Source organism: Chiloscyllium punctatum, chromosome 15, assembly GCF_047496795.1.
Source record: "Chiloscyllium punctatum isolate Juve2018m chromosome 15, sChiPun1.3, whole genome shotgun sequence".
NCBI lineage: Eukaryota > Metazoa > Chordata > Chondrichthyes > Orectolobiformes > Hemiscylliidae > Chiloscyllium > Chiloscyllium punctatum.
This window is the reverse complement of record NC_092753.1, coordinates 76,539,414-76,559,386: the sequence shown is the minus strand read 5'-3', so window position 1 is coordinate 76,559,386 and position 19,973 is coordinate 76,539,414. Positions and strand designations below refer to the sequence as shown.

The 19,973-nt window shown below is 40.5% G+C and overlaps 1 protein-coding gene across 2 annotated transcripts; it reads left to right on the top strand.

The window, feature by feature from the left end:
- Positions 1–12,456: 12,456 nt before the first annotated feature.
- Positions 12,457–16,929, top strand: LOC140486416 (oligodendrocyte transcription factor 3-like). Of its 2 annotated transcripts, XM_072585515.1 has the most exons (3): positions 12,457–12,880; positions 14,576–14,669; positions 15,356–16,929. In XM_072585515.1, exon 3 carries the CDS (start codon positions 15,613–15,615, stop codon positions 16,264–16,266), a length of 654 nt encoding a protein of 217 aa, XP_072441616.1. In that variant the 5' UTR covers positions 12,457–12,880; positions 14,576–14,669; positions 15,356–15,612; the 3' UTR covers positions 16,267–16,929. The 2 variants fall into 2 exon arrangements, with proteins under 2 accessions (XP_072441616.1, XP_072441615.1); XM_072585514.1 differs by lacking the exon at positions 12,457–12,880 and having other exon boundaries at positions 14,257–14,669.
- The last annotated feature ends 3,044 nt before the right edge of the window (positions 16,930–19,973 follow it).

Here is a 19,973-nt window from a genome sequence, read left to right as displayed (position 1 = left end):
TATTAATAGTAAAGTTAGACAGCTGGACAGCAGAAAATAAAACTTCCTTTAAGACTCTCGGTTAAGATTACAGAAAGTAAACGCCCAAAGTTTCCGTGTAGGATTATGAGCTATCCTAGGAAATGATACAAGACGTCCCTGTGGAATTATTAAAGAAAACAGGCCTAGCCAATTAACTGAGTGGATTTCCGATCCTTGGGATCACTAATAACTTTAGAAGCTTTCTATTAACCATAGTGGACGTATCGGAGTTTTTTTCCCCCCTTTTTTTGAAATGAATGTTCATTTTCTATACCAACTTTAGTTATAATCACTTAAATGGAGATGGTCAGTTTGTGTAAACCTTCTTGCCTTACACATAAGAATCTGTGTTGAAACCTACCCCAAACTGTGAACGGCGCGGGGCTGTCAACTTCAACAAATGTATAAGGACAGTCCTGTCTGATATCAGAACAACCCAGTTGCACTGAAGTTACACGTTCCAAAATTAAGATAATTGTTCCGAAGAGAGAGGGATCCCCTCGTTTGCTCATGTACGGTCAGATCTTAATTCAGATGCTCGGAGAGAACGAGCAATGTATTAACAACAGAAATCTCTGCCAGCCAATCGAACATTTCCAAGGTGTACTATATCGCATATTACTTCCAATACAAAGGACCGGTTTGCAAACAACTTATTCACGTTTACAGAGTGTGAAAAATGCTAATTTCCTTTCAACACGGGTTAAATGTCCTTCAGAAGTACGTTCAGTTAAAAAAAATGAAGTGACTGGATTGAGTCGGTTTTAAAACTTTTAAGGCGGATTTTATTCAAGAAAATGTGACAATAATAGGAAAACCAATCGGTTAGACTGGCAATTTGAGCGTGACAATGATGTACATTTATAATTATTTTCAAAACATATATCTTTGTACGTGTGTGTTTGCAGTAATTTAATTGAAAGATTAGTTTGTGACAACCCTGCGTTTCATCAATCCATATGTTCCAGTCCATTGCAGAGTTTGGATTATTCGCTAATCTACTTGGCAAGTGTGACAACATGTATTAATAAGGACATCATGTGGATTTTATTTGTGTATATTCCCGTCTGTCGTTTTTTGGAGGAGAATTTAAAGACGGAGACGGTGCTCAGAACTTTGATATGAAGAAATCTCGCCGGACGGTGCCTTACATTTTCAGGAAGGTATCTCTCAGCCGGACATCCTTCTGTCCGTGTAGCCCACAGGGTTAGAGCCTTTGGACGTTAAAAAATGTGCATTATATTTCAAAAAGATAATATTAAATACAGCTGAAATATTGATTTGGGTTGAAAATAAAGGAAAACATTTTAATTGTTTTAAGGGTCTTTTTGTTGACATTTTTCGCCCACGAATATGATATAAAGGCTGCATTCATCATTGCATGCTTATTTGTCCTACCAATTCTCCCAAAGCTGGTCAATTTGTACTAGGGGCTGTTTGGGTCCATCCACCTTTTGTGGGCTTTTCTCTTTTGTGCTGTTACTTCGCTCAGTCTCAAAGGTAACTGTAGAACTAGCGATATAGCATCGCCAGAGGCACAATCCATGGCCTGCTCTTTTCCCTGGTGAGGCGTCTAGATTGGACACAGAAAATGACTCCTTCAGGAAAGAAGTGCTTGCCTGAGGCCTCTTATTCCATTTACCAATGGTCAGATCATCAACTTGGACATGCATCTGCTGCCCATCTGGACTGCAGGAACATGGATTGAAGCTGGTGATGTTGGCTGTTTCCTCAAAACTTGAATGTTTCTGATTTGGTACTGCCAGTGGATCTTGAGGATACAGCTAATGAAGCACTAATGGAGATGCTCAGAAGCCATATATGTCTGCAGTACAGGGCCATTGACTTGGTGCCATACAGAATGGCTGGTATACCTTGTGTTTGAACAATGTCCTGAGGCTGTGGTTCCTTCACACTAATTGGGAGAGATTGTTGAATGCTCTGTTTGCTTTTGAAAGCATATTGTCCACTTTCTTGCTTATGACACAACAAAAGAGATGTGTCTCAAAGGAGATGTTCAAAAAAGAGTAGGACAATTGCTTGATGGCATCCAGTTTAGTTCCCTCAATGACAATGCTTGGTGGTCTATTTTCTGCTTGGGGTACAGGTCAATGTGGGAATTCAGCTTTCTTTAAACTGATTTTTAGTCCAAAGAGTTGCAGCATCTTGGAAAATATGCTATTGTACATTGGAGGTCTGACTGACTGTGGATCAGAACAACATGATCAACAGAGAAAAGAAGTTCACTGATGAGTTTTCTCTTGTGTCACTATGTGAGACATAAGAAACCTGAGAGTGAAATGACCTCCAAAAGTCTGGAAAATATATAAACCTTGATGTCAAGGTTTTCCATATCCTTCTGCAACCTTATGCTAAAGGAGGTGGTGAATAAGGCCAGGGCCAGCATGCAGCTCCTCGCCATTGGAGATTCAAAAAAGATTACTATTGTGTTTGACTTATTGAAGTTTATGAAATTATTTCATCAGCGCTACGAACAATGCATGGAGTATCCAAGTGTTTCATGGATTTTGCAATTTGCATCTCTGATCTCAATGTGGAATTGCTTGGTCAAATCTGTGAAAGTGACACATAGGCCTTTATTTTGTTTACTACATTTTTCTTGTACCTGTCTGAGTACAAGAGCTCCCTATGACTGGGGAGTCCAGAACAGTTGTCACCATCTAAGATATGGGGTAGACTATTCAGGACAGAGATGAAGAGAAATTTCTTCATCCAGGGAGTGATGAGCCTACAGAATTCTCTGCCACAGAAAGTGGTTGAGGCCAAATCATTGTATGATTTCAAGAAGGAAACAGCTTTAGGACTTAGGGATAAAGGGAGGAAGTGTGAATAGAGTATTGAGTTGGACAATCAGCCATGATCATGTGGAATGGCCAACAGGCTCAAAGGGCTGAATGTCCTACTGCTTCTCCAATTTTCTATGTTTCAATATTACAAGTGCCAAGCCTGTGTGGCCTCTGTTTGCTCTGAAACTATATTGACTCTCCAGGAGAGTGCCTTCCCAGATGGCAAATAAAGCCCAGACAAGGTTTTAGACATCCAAAAGTTGCAAACAATGGTTGCTAGAAATCTGAAATAAAAATAGAAAATGTTGGAAGTGCTCAGCAGATGAGGCAGCATTTTTGAAGAGAAAAATAGAATTAACATTTCACATCATTATTTTTATCAAATGTCCACAAAGCTTTCAGAAATCAAAACTGAGTAAACTTATAAATGTAATAAATTTTGAACTTGTACAGGGCTGTGGAAGAAGGAAAAGGAATATTCAGGAATGTCAATGGTAGGGTGGAGAGCAGGACAGGTTAAGTGACAAAATATTTCAATGCACAAAAGGCAAAGGACAGATGATAATAAAGATGGTAGGACAAAACAAAAGATTAACATTGAATGACTGATCCAAAGTCTATCTTTACAGGGGAAGTCAGGGTGGAAATGGACATAACAAGAAAGATCAAACAATAATAAGAAAGACATAAATATTGTTTAAGCACGTGTAAATGTATAATGTGGTCCTTTGTTTTATAAATTCTGAGTAAATCAGATATACTATGATGATCTTTGTCATCTCTGCAGTTCAATGCTCCTCAGAGCTGTCTCAATAGAAATAGAAGTGGGGGAAGTAAAAACTGAAAGGAAAGAAAGAGTAAGCAGGATTCAGATTTTGAAGGCAAATGATGGACCAGCTCCAACCCATGTTATTTATATTGTTTCCTGCAAATTCTTAAAGTGTACAAACAGACTTTACTTGCAGAAAGTTGGGATGCAGCGCTGGAAAAAAAATACAAGGGAGTCTTGCTTGCTATCAGTGGCATGATTGTAATTTTATTGCTTTAACTGAGCACGCTGTTCCAGCAGGATAATGAGTAAATGTTTTTGCCAGTTAAATGTCCTACCCTTCTAGAAAAGAAATCACAAATAGGTTTTGGTAGCATGCTCAAATAAAAGGCCAAATGCTGGCAAGATTCAGCCAGTGGGCAGCTGCATGTGTCACAAAGACTGAAATGAAGAATGAAATGAAACTTGCCTTTTATAACTACCAGAATGTAGCATAGCCTCGGCCTACTCCACATGCCCTTCTTCCAAGAAGACTACAGGAATTTTAATGAATCAAATGAGCCAAAGTCAGCTGGCAGGTGTTTGTTGAACAACAGTTTTGTTTGTTTTATCAGCTGTACTGTAAAACATAGCACGATGCATCAAACACATTAAAATATTCTAGCTCATGCTTTCTGTTTAACTCAAATAATAGATTTTGTTTCATCTTTTTTTCATTGAAGTGGAGACGAAGAAGGTCCTCTGCTTCATAATGTAATACCACATCTCCAACCGGATTATAACTAATGGTATGTAGCAACCAAATTGGACAAACAACTGAATACTAAAATTACAATCTCACATACAAGCTTTGCTTACTGAACGCAAACTCATGTGATATAAACTGATACAAACTATTTGAGTTATGTATTTTTCAAACATTTATATTAAGGTTGGATTTAATAGGTTTTTAATTAATCATTAGCAACATATGTCTGTGCATTTGGAGTTAATAATCAATTTGTAAATATTTCTGTGCTCATGGTGATTTCTTTAGAAACAGTTTGCAAGGGTTCCTTTGACAGCTGATTGGTTCTTCTTTACTTTAGGATGTTCTATAACCTAGCAAGGTAGAAAGTTTGTTCTAAAATTTGTTAGAAAATGTATGCCTGAGTTGTTTTTTTAAGCTGAGGGGATACACATTTAGCTCAGAAGGAATAGTTTGTGTTTCAGTTTTACTTTGTTTGAGCAACTCTGTGAAGTCCTGTGACTGTCTAATGTTATGGGGTCGGCCAGATCTAAGGATATGGGGGATGCCATTTAGATCTAAGCCAAGGAGAGATTTTATACCCAGAGAGTGGTGAACCTGTGGAATTTTCTGCCGCAGAAACCAATTGATGCCAAAGCACTGAAAGAAGAAGTTAGGTATAGCTCTTAGGGCCAAAAGGGTAAAAGCTGGAACAGGATTTTGAGTTGGATGATTAGCAATGACCATATTGAATGGTGGAACAGGTTCAATGGGCTGAGTTGTCTACACCTGTTTCTATTTTCTTTGTTTCAGTCTTTCTGTGTTGCATAGTGTTGCATGTATAGAGTAGTTCTCTTGAGAAAGGGAGAATAGGGTAAACTACATTACCTTATAATAAGAAGTCAATGGTCATCCCAGAATGGAATGGTTGCCATAAAAACAACAAAGAGGTCTTGAAGCTCAGTTTGTTTAAACTCAAGTGAATAATAGTTTCAGGAATAAAGTACCTTCAACCTACTAAAGTGTTAAAGAAAGAGATTCTGGTGTAAATACTATGCAAGAGTTGTTATTGGCTACTGGAGAAGTGTTTTTTTAAAACTTGTAAAGGAGTGTTTTGGGATGAAGGGATCACATATACACTGTGCGTTTTGCTCTTGGAATTTGTGTTATAAGTAAATAGACTGATTTATTTCAATACAGCTTCATTTATTTTGTTTAATAAACTTCTGTTTCATTGTTAAAACAAAATCTACAACATTACATGTTCCTGTTAAAGACCACTTTATTAAAACCTAAATAAAACGAACAAAGTTATAGAATTATAGATTTATATAGCACAGAAACAGACCCTTCAGTCCAACTCAATTGTGCTAACCAGACATCCCAATCTGACCAACCCAATTTGCCAGTATTTGGTCCCTATCCCTCTAAACCTTTGATTATTTCTATTCATGTGCCCATTCAGATGGCTTTTAAATGTTGTAATTGTACTAGCCTCCACCATTCCTCTGGCAGCTTGTTCCATATACGCACGGCCCTCTGCATGATAATGTGACCCCCAGGTTCTTTTTAAATCTCTCCCCTTTCACCTTAAACTTATGCCCTCTAGTTTTGCGTTCCTCCAGCCTAGGATAAAGAACCCTGGCTATTCACATGATGGCAATTTTCTTCCAAGAATCATCACCAGAGTTTAAATTAAATAAAATCCTGTAGGAATCAAAAAAGTGTGGAAGTATGGCCCACTTCCTGTTCTGCTGTTGAGAACACATTATGTTAAAATTCCAACCCTAGTGGAACTCCCTCACGTGGAGACCCATCTTAAATGATCGAACCAAGGACAAAACTTATTACGTAGTCTGGTTGATGTTTTTGAATTCTTGATCATTGTTCATATCCGTAGCAATTAAACTAATAATACACATGAACTATCAAGCTTGGATCCAGTCTAGGATCTGACGTGTCTAGCAATAACATCAGCTGGAATCTTAACACGACTGAACTCCCTGCTTGAATATATACTCTGTAGGTATTTTGTGTGTCTGAGTTCTGGTCTGGCTAATCTAGATAATTTGACATTGTTGACATTTTAAAATGCACTCTGCTACTGTTTAACTAAGCTTTTTTGTGGAAGGAACAATGCTGTAGATTTATGTATGGTCTTCATGGGCACAATCTGAGAGAATAACCAGTAAGGCCTGACTGCTGCCAAAAACTAATCCCACAAAATGATTGGTGTCTGAGCCAGATGTCCTACAGCATTGCTACTTCAACTTGCTTGGCCCTCTTTTTTTTAATTCACTCACAGGGCATGGGCAACACTAGCCAGGCCAGAACTTAATGCCTGCCCTCAGATGCCCTTAAGAAGTTAGAGGTGAACTTTCTTCTTGAATTGCTGCAGTCAAGTTCTAAACAACTTGCTCAGCAACTCCACTTTCCCCACCATCTCTCAGTTTTTACTCTGGAGTCACACCAATCATAAAGCATTAACCTACAGTCACAGTGGCAGAAGGGCTGGGAAGTCCCTCATAGTATTTCTAATGCATGAATACTCTTTTCTGAATATCACAGGACAAGGAAATGAGATGGTGCCAGCTTTTCAAATATTGTTGAGCATGATAAGTTGCAATCTTGAACTGTTAAAAAACATATTCAAAACACTAATGGTATATAAACAAATTCATAAGAGACAATGTAACAGACAGCACTTCCAACTTTGTGGTCTAATCTTAGAGTAGGCAGTTTTATAAAACAATCAAGTTTCTAAAGCCTTTGAGTGGGCTACAGCCTTGTGAATTAGTTGAATCTATTAGTCCATGTTGAATTTAATTTGTGCCAGAAGTTGTCATTTTTGTCAGCAATGTTGCCTTCCCCTCCTGAATACAGAAATTACAGCACAACAGGGGTCCATTGATCTGATCGTTTGTGGGCTGATGTCATCTTACAACTCATAAAGCTAAGAGCTAACTTCTAAACACACACAAATTAAGGAAAACACTGCTGTGCAGAATAAATTTTAACTGTGTTAGAAGAAACCAAGAAAGAGAAATCAATGTGCTTTTAACTTCCCAGGATCTATGTAAAGAGCAGCACGTAGAAAGGTTCTGCCATTGCCTGTGGTATCACTCTAGGGGCTCTGACATTAATCAGATCTGTATGATAACATAATTAGTAATAATATATGGAGACATCTGTGTGACAAACAGAATAGTAATATGGTGATAATCAGGTGTCTCTGACAGGGTGACAGCCTTATTGACTCAATTCCATTTTCAGTATTGTCATGAAAACTGGCCAAATGGAGGTTCTCCCAAAGACCTGCAGCCCCCTGACTGCATATGTTTTATAAGGGGTATTCTTACAGCATTGGTTCCACTCTATTAACAGCTTGTAAACTTCTCATTATCTCCAAGGGGATATTGGGGATGGGATAGCAGGCGGCTGTCTGCATTCCCAATGCTTGCACCTGCCTTTTCTAACACACATTATAACCATGGAGATCTAAGTTAGAAATATATCATACATTTACAACATTGTAAGGAATAAATATTTAGAGATTACACATACAAACAACAAGAAGCAAAGCCACCATGTTGTAAATTAAATAGCTAATGTTTAATTTATTTATTTTTCTTAATATGCTGCATTGTGTATAAACATCCAGACTAATTTGTTGCAAGGATAATTTCCATTTGTAAATTGTGGAAACCATAAAAATAAATTCCTAATAATTTTCCTTCAGCATGTGACATTGTTTTTGGTACCTGGATAAAAATGACAAACAATTTTTTTTACTTTTAAAATAGATTTAAAAATTATGATAATTAACTGAAATATGTAACACTGGAAAACCAAATGGACCTCTAAGGAAATTTATTTGTAATAAACTTTCAATTTAAATGCTAAATATATCTTAATTACAACTTTGTTCCTCATGGACTGTCTGGTGAACACTTTTTTGTACAAATTAATCAAGCCTGTCTAAAATATCCATCAATGCCATTAGTTTTAGAGCATATCTTAGAGTGTAAGTAAAACCATATGCATCACAATAGTAGAATATGGTCCTCACTACAAAGGTCTGTTGCTGAGCTATCCCTTTACCAGCCAACATCATAGGCTGAAAATGACCGTTTGAAAATTTGGCATCATATCTTAACAATCTTGGCCATGGAGAAGATATAAAGTCAGAAGCATAGGTTATCTTACACCTCTGTATATTGTCTGTCTTATTACATTAGGGTTGTCATAAAAGTTGTTGTTGATATGCTGGCAAAATATCTTTTAACACAATGCAGCTAGAACATATTGCAAAATAAAGACCCCGGTTCTCAAAAACTTTGCACAGATAACCGTTGTGTGGAATGGATGACAGATGTGGTAGTTTTAAAGCAGGTCTTGAAGTAAAAGAAGGGAATTGTGAGTTTTAAAGATACAGGAGAAATGAGCACAACATTTCAGATAATCAGTCTTCAGGTATTCCTTGACCGAATGCAGCAGAGAAGAGACAAACTGCCCAGTACCCATGGGAAAGAAATATTGTCCTCACTGATACATGAAAGACGGAGGGAGAATTAGCACTGTCTCTAACCCCTTGCCTGCAGGTAAATGTTCAATGATCTAAAGTAAGTAGTTAAGGTAATACATTGGCTGCTTATGGTGCATCTTCACAATTCAGCTGTCATGGTGTTATGTGGTTAATGATTCATTACATGTTTTTGGACACAGCTATTCATTACAGTACATTCAGGGTGGCACGGTGGCTCAGTGGTTAGCACTGCTGCCTCACAGCGCCAGGAACCCAGATTCAATTCCGGCCTTGGGTGACTGCCCATCTGGAGTTTGCACATTCTCCCTGTATCTATGTGGGTTTCCTCTGGGTGCTCTGGTTTCCTCCCACTGTCCAAACATGTGCAGGTTAGGTGAATTGGCCATGCTAAATTGTCCATAGTATTTAGGGATGTATAGGTGAGGTGCATTAGTCAGGGGAAATTGTAGGGTAATGGGTCTGGGTGGGATACTCCTCAGAGGGTCAGTGTGGACTTGTTGGGTGGAAGGGCCTGTTTCCACACTGTGAGGATTCTAAATTCACTTTCTTCATTCAAGTCATTAATACTAATTATACATAATTATGGTCTCAGCAGCTCATAGAATCTGACCTTCTCTCACATAGTATCATGCATTGGTATGTAGGCAACATGTAGCTACTCAGCAGTAAATTCAACAATGCAGAAATATCCATGATAAAGTTCAACGAGTGACAAAAGTGAAAATACACGTTTGGGAATACATTGCAAAGCCCCTCTTAATCCATCAAGTCAGTCAACATGTACTTATAGACTCCCCTGGTTCTTTCAATCAGAACTCTGAGAGAAGATTTCTGTCAAGGATGAAATATTAACCCAAAGCTTCACCAATCGACTGAGATAGATTGAGAAGATCCCAGAGTATATCCAGGGTCCTTCAGCATTAAAGAAAATATTCCAAACTACCTAGTCATTCATCTCAGTGCTGTTTGCGGAGCATTACTGTATGAATTGGTTATCAAATTCTGTCTCTGCAGTGCTCCAGTGAGGTTCATCAATGCGTGAAGCATCTCACCTTCCACTTGAAGACCCCGCATTCTCAGGGCTCAATACTGAGTTCAATAATTTTAGGGCCTGAACACTTTTTTCCTTGCCTTTACCCAAAACCACACCCAGGTCCTGTCATGACATGGGCTATTTTCAGCATAGCTACCTCATTTTCAACAACTCATAGTTCCCATTATTTCTCTTCTTCCCTGGCTTGGTAGCATCAATACCTTTGTTTTTCTCTCTGTCTCTGGGCTCCTTCTCCCCCTATCAGCTCACTTCCTTTTTGTTCGCCACCTTCCCCCACCCCACTTCCTCCCTCCCTCCCTCATTTCAGTCTTCATGATAAATACCAGTTTTTTCCCCCAGATGCTATCAGTTCTGAAGAAGGGTCACTGGATGCTGCCAGACCTGCTAATGTTTGTTTTGGTTTCAGACTTCCAGCACCCACAGTTCTTTGATTTATGTTTTGTACAAATTGGCTGTTGTGTTTGCCCGAATGCCTAATAACTGTGGCTCGAAAATAATTAATTGGCTGTAGACTGTCGTTTGCTTTGGATTTTGTTGTGGAATGTAAAAGGTGCTTCAAGTTGTTTCATTTTGACTCATTGATAAGATTCAGTGGTGGTTAATGTTAATAAGTAAATATAATACTCTGCCTAATTTATTTTTGTTCATAGGATATCGGCAATATCACAAGACCATCGCTTATCGCTTTTTCAACCTTGAGAAGGAAGTGGTATATAATCTTTATATTGTTGGGTCATAAAATATAGGATTGTTGTCCAGCAGTTTAGAAGAGCAGTGTTGTATGTAGACATCAGGTCAGTATTAAACTTGCATGTGTTGGCATTCCCATAATATTGCTAATTTTGTCCTTTGCGATAATAGACAACTGGGGAAAGGACATGTCACCACAATCTGTGAGAGTAATATATTCTATAGATAATACACACTAGTGCCATGGTGTGCACGTGGTGGCTACCGGTATTGTAGTGTTACAAATAAGATTCACACGAGTCTTTATGTGTGTTTCCAAAATGCCTACTGTATAATAGCTCGATGTAAAAACAATTAGCAGGAAATAGCGTTTGGATTTCATTATCCGCGCACCTCCACCATTAGAATATCAAACAACAATGTGCTATACAGTTTATTCTGCCTGCAAAGCAAAGCTTTCAATGTTCACTTGTGAATTCTCAGCAGGCAACCTTAATTGATGGCCCCATACTCCGTGCTAAAGTGGAAAAGGCATTACGAACAGAAAGAAGTGCAGGGTAAACTGTTCGAAATGAATGGATGGAGGTGCTCTGCATTTAAATGAGAACTAGTGAGTGTGCAGTGGCATTGCTCATGTTGCGTTGTTTGCATTTCTTGAATGCAGTTATTACATTTGATGGTTGGGAACTCAAAGAGTTTTGGATGCATTTTTTGGTGGGGACAGGTACAGCCAATGGAGGCACGCATCAAGGGTGTCACAGGTATGTCCACTCAATGCCATGGGGTATCCAATCCATGGAGCAAAGCGACGTGTACTTTCTGAAACTTGACCCTGCAAGTCTAGACAGAGTTATACAGCATGGAAACAGAGCCTTCTCTCCAACTAGTCCACGACGACCCAGTTCACAGACTAAACTAACCCCACTTGTTAATCGTCGGTCTGTTTTGTTTGAATATTACAGGTTTGGAAAGGTCAGTTCTTAACAAGATTTCTGGCAGCTGAATGCATTTCAAACCTGGGCGCCAAGATGTGCTGCCAACAAACATTAAACATAATAAAATTAATGGGAATTGTATATTTAGGGCAAAGTTGTGTAAAAAAAACCCCAGAACGTTCTTGACATAAGGCAATGGCACCTATTCCCTGTATTGACAATATCTCAATACGCCAAGTGTAAAGCAGCAGCCGCGGCTAGCGACAAAAGCACCAGCTCTCTAGTAAACACGTTATTGTCCAAAGACAGACAGAAGTTTCAAACGTTCAACACATTGTCGGATGACTGACAGATTAACAACATGTTTTCTTTCACACAGCGTGGGCACAGCCCCACTTACGGTCAGCTTCTGACTTCTCTTATTTTTCTCCTCAATGACCTCAGGAAAACAATAATAAATTTGAAAAATAAAATCTAAAACCTTTTAATTGCTGAAGGACAGCATCGGCAAGTCGTGACATTTTATTTGTACATTTCAATGTTCCCGTTTGTGGTATTAAAACGACTGAATAGTAATTGAAATACGGATTAACCACCCACGGTGGTGGCTATCTAAATACGTTTATTTATTTACATACTTTTATTATTTACTTTGGCTATGAGCTGCTTTCCGGGCTTTCATCCCCGATTTTAATCTCAGACATAGCTTTTCAAACATTTTTTTTTGCTTCCCCTCATGTACATTTGGCATCTTCCGAAGTTACATTTACTGGCGCCTGAAGTATTCCATAATTCATCAGAAACCTCTTTGTGAAGGAGACGGGGAGTGAAAGTGCAGCAGAAATCCGCTCATGTGGTCCCCTCTCTTCTCTGACAGTGCATTGATGATTTGTTCTCTTTAATTCTCCATCTTCCTGTGGCATTCTGTCCCTTCAATGGGGACAAGGAGAAAGCGGATGGCTGGACCCAATGCAGGGAAGTGACTTCACTAGCACCTTTGTTTTCACGCTCAGTACACTCACTCTTCTGTGCCTTTCAAAAGCTTGCTTCTCTCTCTCTCCTCTCTCTCTCTCTCTTTCAGGTTAAATGCGCCCAACATTAGAGACGGCTTCTCTCGAAATGAGGAAACGGGAATCTTTTCAAGGAGCTTGTCCGCCTGCCAGTTGCTCCGTTTCCTCAGAAATAAACTGCGGCTGGAGATGCAATTAATAACCATGCTCGCTCTGGGTCGGCTTCTTTGGAATTGAGACTCGCAGTCGATGGTTTAGAAAACCGGACGCCTGTTCTAACGCTAGCCGTTGTCCACAGATTAATTGAGGCACATTTCTATGGTATAGATGCAACATTTTATTTAGATAATAAGTTCGGCTGTTTGCTTAGCCAGTTCTCTGCACCCTATCTAAGATAAATCCTCACACAGACATCAGAATAATTCTATTCTCTGTTATGCGTTTGATAGGATTATTTTCAACTACCCTCAGCACGGGTCACTAATCGCGCTAATATTTTAGTTCAATATTTCACTCGGCATTTGTTCGTGGTCCCGTTGGTAGGTCGCCCCGTGGTTTATCGCTGGGGCCTCTCTTCATTTTGCCACAGGCTGTTACACCCATCCATCCATCCACACGCACACACCACTAACACAGAGACGCAGCACTAAATAGTTGAAGGAATTTTATTTAAAATATAAATCTACAATTTTATCCCTTTAATGTTTCTGTTTTTTAAAAGCAAATTGGTGAAATTACTATCGTGACTGTCACAATAAGGCACTATGGGTAACTTCCATCTCACTTGTTATGACTAAATATGTTTTAATTTTTACAGGTATTTTGTAAAACGAGGGTTGAGATGAAGAAACCCTGTGGAATCACCTCAAGCGTCTGTTTGTGTGTGTGTGTGTGTGAGACTGGTGTTCAGTTTGCTAGCACGTCCCTGAGATTTGGCGCTGTGTGAATGCACTGTGTGAACAGTGAGTTATGCTCAGTCAGGTCAGTCAGTCTTTTTGTGATGCTGCTGAGGACCGCAGCTCAGACAGGGTTTTTTTGGGGGGCGTTTTCAATACTGTAATTATCAGTTCCAATGAAGGTCCATGATCCGAAAATCCTTTCTTTGACTACAAATACTGCTTAACCTGCAGAGTTTTCCCAGCATTTCTATTTTATTTTAGGTTTTTAGTAACACTTTGCTTTTACGTTATTAGTTAAACAAGAACTCAGTATGTTTCTTACCATATATAATTAGGGGTTGCATTTTAAATGTAGTATGTTCTGGTCCATAGAGAATGCCACATGGGAAATCTTTTCATGAAGTACTGTACTCGGCTATAATCCACATTTAAAAAAAGATGACCAGTTTATTATTTTGTGACACTGATAAAGAATTATTTCCACTTCTGGTCGCCCTGATATGGGAAGGATATTATTAAATTGGAGAGTGTTCCGACAAGATTTACCTGGATGTTGAGGTTGATAAAATCATGAGGAACTTGAATAAGCTCAATAACAAAGGTCTTTTTCCCTAGGATGGGGAAATTCAAAACCAGGGAGAATATTTTTTAAGGTGAGAGGAGAAAGATTTAAAAGGCACCGGAGGGCAAATTTTTTACACAAGGGGTGGTTCATATGTAGAATAAACTGCCAGAGGAGGCGGTGGATGCGGGTACAGTTACAACATTTAAAACACATATGGGCCAAAAGCAGGCAAGTGGGATTAGTTTGGTCTGGGAAACTTGGTTGGCATGGACGAGTTGAACCGGACGGTCTGTTTCCGTGTTGTATGACTCAATGAATTATGTCAGTTTTGTCCTTTCTTTCGGTATATTTTCACATGTGACAGTGCCCCTGGAATGCAAATTTTCCCTTTCGTTTTGTATCTCTCTGCATTTCCATAAGGATGAGACAACGGCAGCGCGTGGTTTGGAAGGTGTTATATTTGACTGGAAGCATTAACTCTGTATCTATCTCCACAGAAGTCGTCAGACCGGCTGAATTTCTCCAGCGCCTACTGTTTTTGTTTTATTTCAGATCACCAGCATCCGCAGTACTTCAGCTTTTGTTTTAATACATTCATTCCCAGTTGCTCCCAATGAACTGCCTGGGGCTCTCCAAAGATGATCAGGTAATCTCCATAAACATTGACATTCTCATATTCAACTGCAAAGTAGCCTGACAAGAACTAACAACTATTAACACTCATTTGTTTAATACTATCTTACTTTCTAACGTGTCAATTAAATTGAAGGCATGAAGGCAGAAAAGCCGTCGTCTTGGAATTCTGACATTTATACAAATGACAAGAAATATGATTATCATCGATGTATTTGATTTTATAACAAAATTTAATATCTAATGATCCAGGTCGCGGGCGACGAAGATCGTGAATTCGGGGCTTTTTTTTTAATCAACAGCTTTGGAAAGGAAGTGGAACGCAGACAGCCAGTGCTTAGCCGATGGCCCGAATGGCCGCCCATTCTCTGTGAAATAGATAATTACATTCAAAGGGATGCAGAAGTAACAGGGCAGTGAAAAGGACGCGCATTTTAAAAGGCACACAGCCACGAGGCTGAAGGGAGTTCGCAATATACACGGAGCAAACAGTTAAAAAGGGTTTTGACCAAGTTGGAGAGTTTGATTAAGATATCGATAGACAAGGGGGAGGGCGGGGACAGAGGGAGACAGGGTGAGACTTCCCATTGAGAGAACCACGCACCAATAGCGTTGAGTGGCTGCTGGCTCCGCACTCGCAATTGGCTGAAGCTGCTCTATTCCCTGATAAATACCTTCACTCTTGTCGCTTGTCTCCAGGTTCATGTTGGGAGCGGCCGGAGCTGAAGTTATCTCCAACGGGGGTGGGGGGAAAAAAACACAGCTTGTAATCCTCAGCGGTTGAAACTCTCAGTCCGTTCGAATTCCAGCTTCGTGCACACCAGAGAGAGAGAGAGAGAAACGATTGCAGACTTGTTTGTTTGACCTATTCCATTGGTCTATTTTCCCCACTCTGCCTCCACGCCTCCCCTCCAACTTCCTCATTCTTTCCCGAAAAGGATTCGGGGCTTCAGACCATGAGCGAGTTGCTGAAGTCGCCCCCGAACGAAGTGCTGCTGGTCACCTCCACCCTGTATAACATCCCTCACAAGGTCGATCCGGCCGAGCGCTCTCGCTCCCCGGACGAGTCGCCCAGCCCCACCCCGTCGGCCAAGTCGAGGAGTAAGAAGGATCTGTCCGAGGACGAGCAGTTCCTGCTGAGGAAGAAGATCAACAGCCGGGAGCGCAAGAGGATGCACGACCTGAACGTCGCCATGGACGCGCTCCGGGAGGTCATGCCGTACGCCCACGGCCCCTCGGTGCGGAAACTCTCCAAAATCGCCACGCTGCTGCTGGCCAGGAACTACATCCTGATGCTGACCAGCTCCCTGGAGGAGATGAAGCGGCTGCTGGGCGAGATGTACGGCCGGAGCGGCTCGGCGACGCGCCTGGGCCAGCTGCCCGTGCTGACCGCCGCCGGGGGCTCGCTGCTGCTCGGGGCCGCCCCTTCGCTCTTGACCCTCGGCAGCCCCCGCCACTCATCCCCCGGCATCAAGTGCCCTCTGACTCCGGACGATCAGCCTTGCTTCCAGCAGTGGGCCGGCTCTCCCTGTGCCTGCGCGGCCTGCAGATTTCACTGCCTTCCCTCCAGCCTCAGTGCACCCAGTCACCAGGCCAGGTTTCCCAAGTGATGCTGGAAGTCACCGAAGGAACTCCACACTAGGACATTACTCAAACTGTTTACTGTGTGTAAAAAAAAAAAATAGCGTGCGAATTGTTTTGAAAAGAGATAGATGTGTACGGATCTGGGCTAGAATATTTTCTCTACACCATAAACACTTGCCGAATTTCACTGTTGACACTAATGCTTAGGGTTAGTAAGTGGATTAGGATCTCATTGATGTTATGGCCAAAGCTACTGACTGCTTTAGGATTATCCGGATAGTTTTCAAGTCTGACTATCTCCCAGCGCGAACTCATCACAGAGCCTTCCCAATGTAGGTATTAGATTACATTAATCTGTGGATGTCAGGCTGGAGAGACTCAAACAGCCAAGTCAACTATTTCTTTCGTTTGTATAATAATAAAAAGAAAATTGTTTCATTCTAATCGCCGAATAACCACCTCTTTATAAAACTTCGAGCTCTTCTTAACAATTGAACGGCTATTTATTATCAAAGCATTAGCAACACCGCTACTTGATCTCATCAATACATCTTTTTTTAAAACAAAATGCTCTTGGCAACTGAACCGTTACTGACGAATGACTTGTTTTGTTACCGATTGTGATAATTAAATTACCTGTATTAAATGTACTGTACAGTTATATGTATATATATAATAAATGTTTTGATATGCACAACGGAGTTATCCTCTACGTTTATTTCACGTCTGTACCTGTCATCCTCATATCAACAATGAGATCTCTCAATAACAGTAATGCCATTGGCAAGTTTCTGTCGAAGGAACTGAACTTTCTTAATTTCAGTTTTCAGCAATATTTCAACGGGTGTTCGTATCGGGGCATTTCGTTTTTGCAAACAAATCGGTTTATTAACGAATTTTCTTTTTACTAATTAATGCTTCAGAGTTTGTTTTCAACGAATACTCTGTGAAGTTACAAATGGACCGGGAATGACAATATAGTTTAAAAGTGAATTACGGTGTAAATAACTATCAGTCAGAAATTTTATTAATCAGTAAAAGCACTATACTTAGTGCACACACTAACATCGCAATTAAATGCTGTTATGTTCGATAAGTATTCTAACCAAATGAGTGGACTCGTTCCATTTCTTTGTTATTGTACCTTGTGTGAATCCATACGTTAAATATTAAGCATTGCTTCTTACACGCCGAAAGAATTCGCGTTGCACTTAATTCGAAGCTAACGATCCTTGTGCTAACTTCGGAGAAGTTATTTTACCCTAACATATTTCAAAATGCTGCACAATTATGACTTAAATCGTTTTTGTTTTGCGGAATACGATGTTGCAAAACGGAACATTTATTTAAAGGATGACCAGCCTTGGGGTAGGTCAAATGTTTTATTTCTCTCACAACACCTTGGGTCGGATGAGACCTGAGGTGAAAGTAAGTCGCAAATCGCTACTACAGTAATATTGCTCGGACTCCTTTTGTCTTGCTGTTGGTTTGATCGGAGATGCTAGGTAGGGGCAGTATTGTTGTTACAAAATAATAAGTACCAAAGTACAAGAACCAACACTCGGGTGTCAAGCTATTGGTACTGGGAGGCGAGGCGCTATTCAGCGTCATGCCCTTTCCAGGTCTAATAGTATTTGTAAACAGTAAGACATTTCAGCTGTTTGCATTGAGTGGCTGAGGTTTGCTCTCATCTGAAAACGTCCCATGCTTATGTGTGGCTGCGGATTAACTCATTATGCCCCTGGTCACCTCAGATTGACAGCGACTCTCACATATTCTCTGCGAGCACCATTCTCACTACGAACGGTGCCGCTTTCACCCAAAATAAGGCACAAATAGATTTTTATTCAGAACCATCATACTTGTGTCTGCGGTCATTTCCTGTGCATGTTCAGTTTCGACAGCTCTTTTTAAAATAATCTGCGGTGTGAAAAGAGTGCACGAACATGTTCGGGAATGACAGTAAATATCGGTGTGGTTTTCACGCTAAATTATCCAGTAAAGGGAAGTAGAACATCGTGGATTCGAAATTAACGGAATGACACGGAACGACGGGTAAAGGGCTGGAGGAAGGGTTGGAATGGAGGATCAGTGTTGGGATGTCTGCCCTTCATTAACCCAGACCTTGGCGAGGGTCTCTGCTCGTGCAGTGGTAGTGGCCCTATCTCTGGGTCCAGTTCAAGTCCTGAATGTGGTGCTGGAAAAGCACAGCAGGGTCAGGCAGCATCCGCGGAGCAGGAGAGTCGAGGAGGGATGAAGGGATTATGCCCGAAACGTCGATTCTCCTGCTCCTCAGCTGCTGCCTGACCTGCTGTGCCTTTTCAGCACCACACTCTCGACTCTAATCTCCGGCATCTGCAAACCTCACTTTCGTCCGGTTCAAGTTCTATCCGCTCCAGCGTGTGTCATCGCATCTCTGAAAAAGATTATTAGGAACGTATATGTAATTTCAAAATTTGAGGATTATATGAAACTTGGAAGTATGGTAATTCATGAGCAGGATCATATAGAATTTGAAAAGGACAGAGGATAAATTAGATTAGATTCCCTGCAGTGTGGAAACAAGTCCACACCGACCCTCAGAAGAGCAACCCACCCAGACCCATTCCCCTACATTTACCCCTGACTAATACACCTAACACTACGGGCAATTTAACATGGCCAATTCACCTGACCTGCACATCTTTGGACCGTGGGAGGAAACCGGAGCACCCGGAGGAAACCCACGCAGACACTGAGAGAATGTGCAGACTCCACACAGACAGTTGCCCGAGAGGGGAATTGAACCCGGGTCCGGGGCGTTCGTGAGGCACCGAGCCACCGTGCTGTGGTAGCTGAAAATTAATGCAAGAAACTGGGAAATGTTTCATTTTGGTAAGAACAACAGGGAAAAACAACACAAGTTAAAGGGTACAATTCTAAACGGGTTGTAGCAGCAGAGGGACCTGAGTGCACATGAGCAAGAATCAGAGATGATGGCAGGACAATTTGAGAGTTACATTACCTACTGGTTAGCATAGGATGCAAAGTACAAAACGAAATTATGTTAAACATGTACAAAACACTCAACTGCAATATTCTGTCCAGTTCTGGGCATTACACTCTAGGAAGTGTGATGAGAGGTGTGTAATTTATATATGGATGTAATATATACACGTAATTTTTAGAGTTTGGATTTCAAACTAATGGCATGTGGGTGTCTGATGTATTTAGGAAGGGTCTGGAAAGCAAACTAGATGAACATCCACCAAATCCAATATATGTTGGAGAGCAAGGACACCTGGAGTGTTAATAGAAGATAGTTAGTGCTATGTTGGGTTTATGATAGAGAGTGTAAAAATTGAGAGTCAACAGTGTGTTTTTATTTGCTTCAGGATAATCAAGAATGGACTATTGCTCAGCAAACCTAAAGCGTGAATGTGTTTGAGCAGAGTTGAAGGAGACCTGACAAGGTCCGAATCACAATATAGTATCGCTTCTAGAAAGGATAATAGAATATTTCAGGGACTAAGTTACCTCAGTATAAAGATTGGTTTGTGCAACGTCCAAGTCAGAAGAGTTTGATCAGAAATTTGCAGATTATTAAACCACTGAGAAAACCTAAGCTCTCAGTTTTGTGAATATTCATGTAATAAGAGTTCACAAGAAAGAATTGGGAAGAATCAGTTGAAAAATGTGGTGCTGAAAAACACAGCAGGCCAGGCAGCATCCGAGGAGCAGGAGAATCGATGTT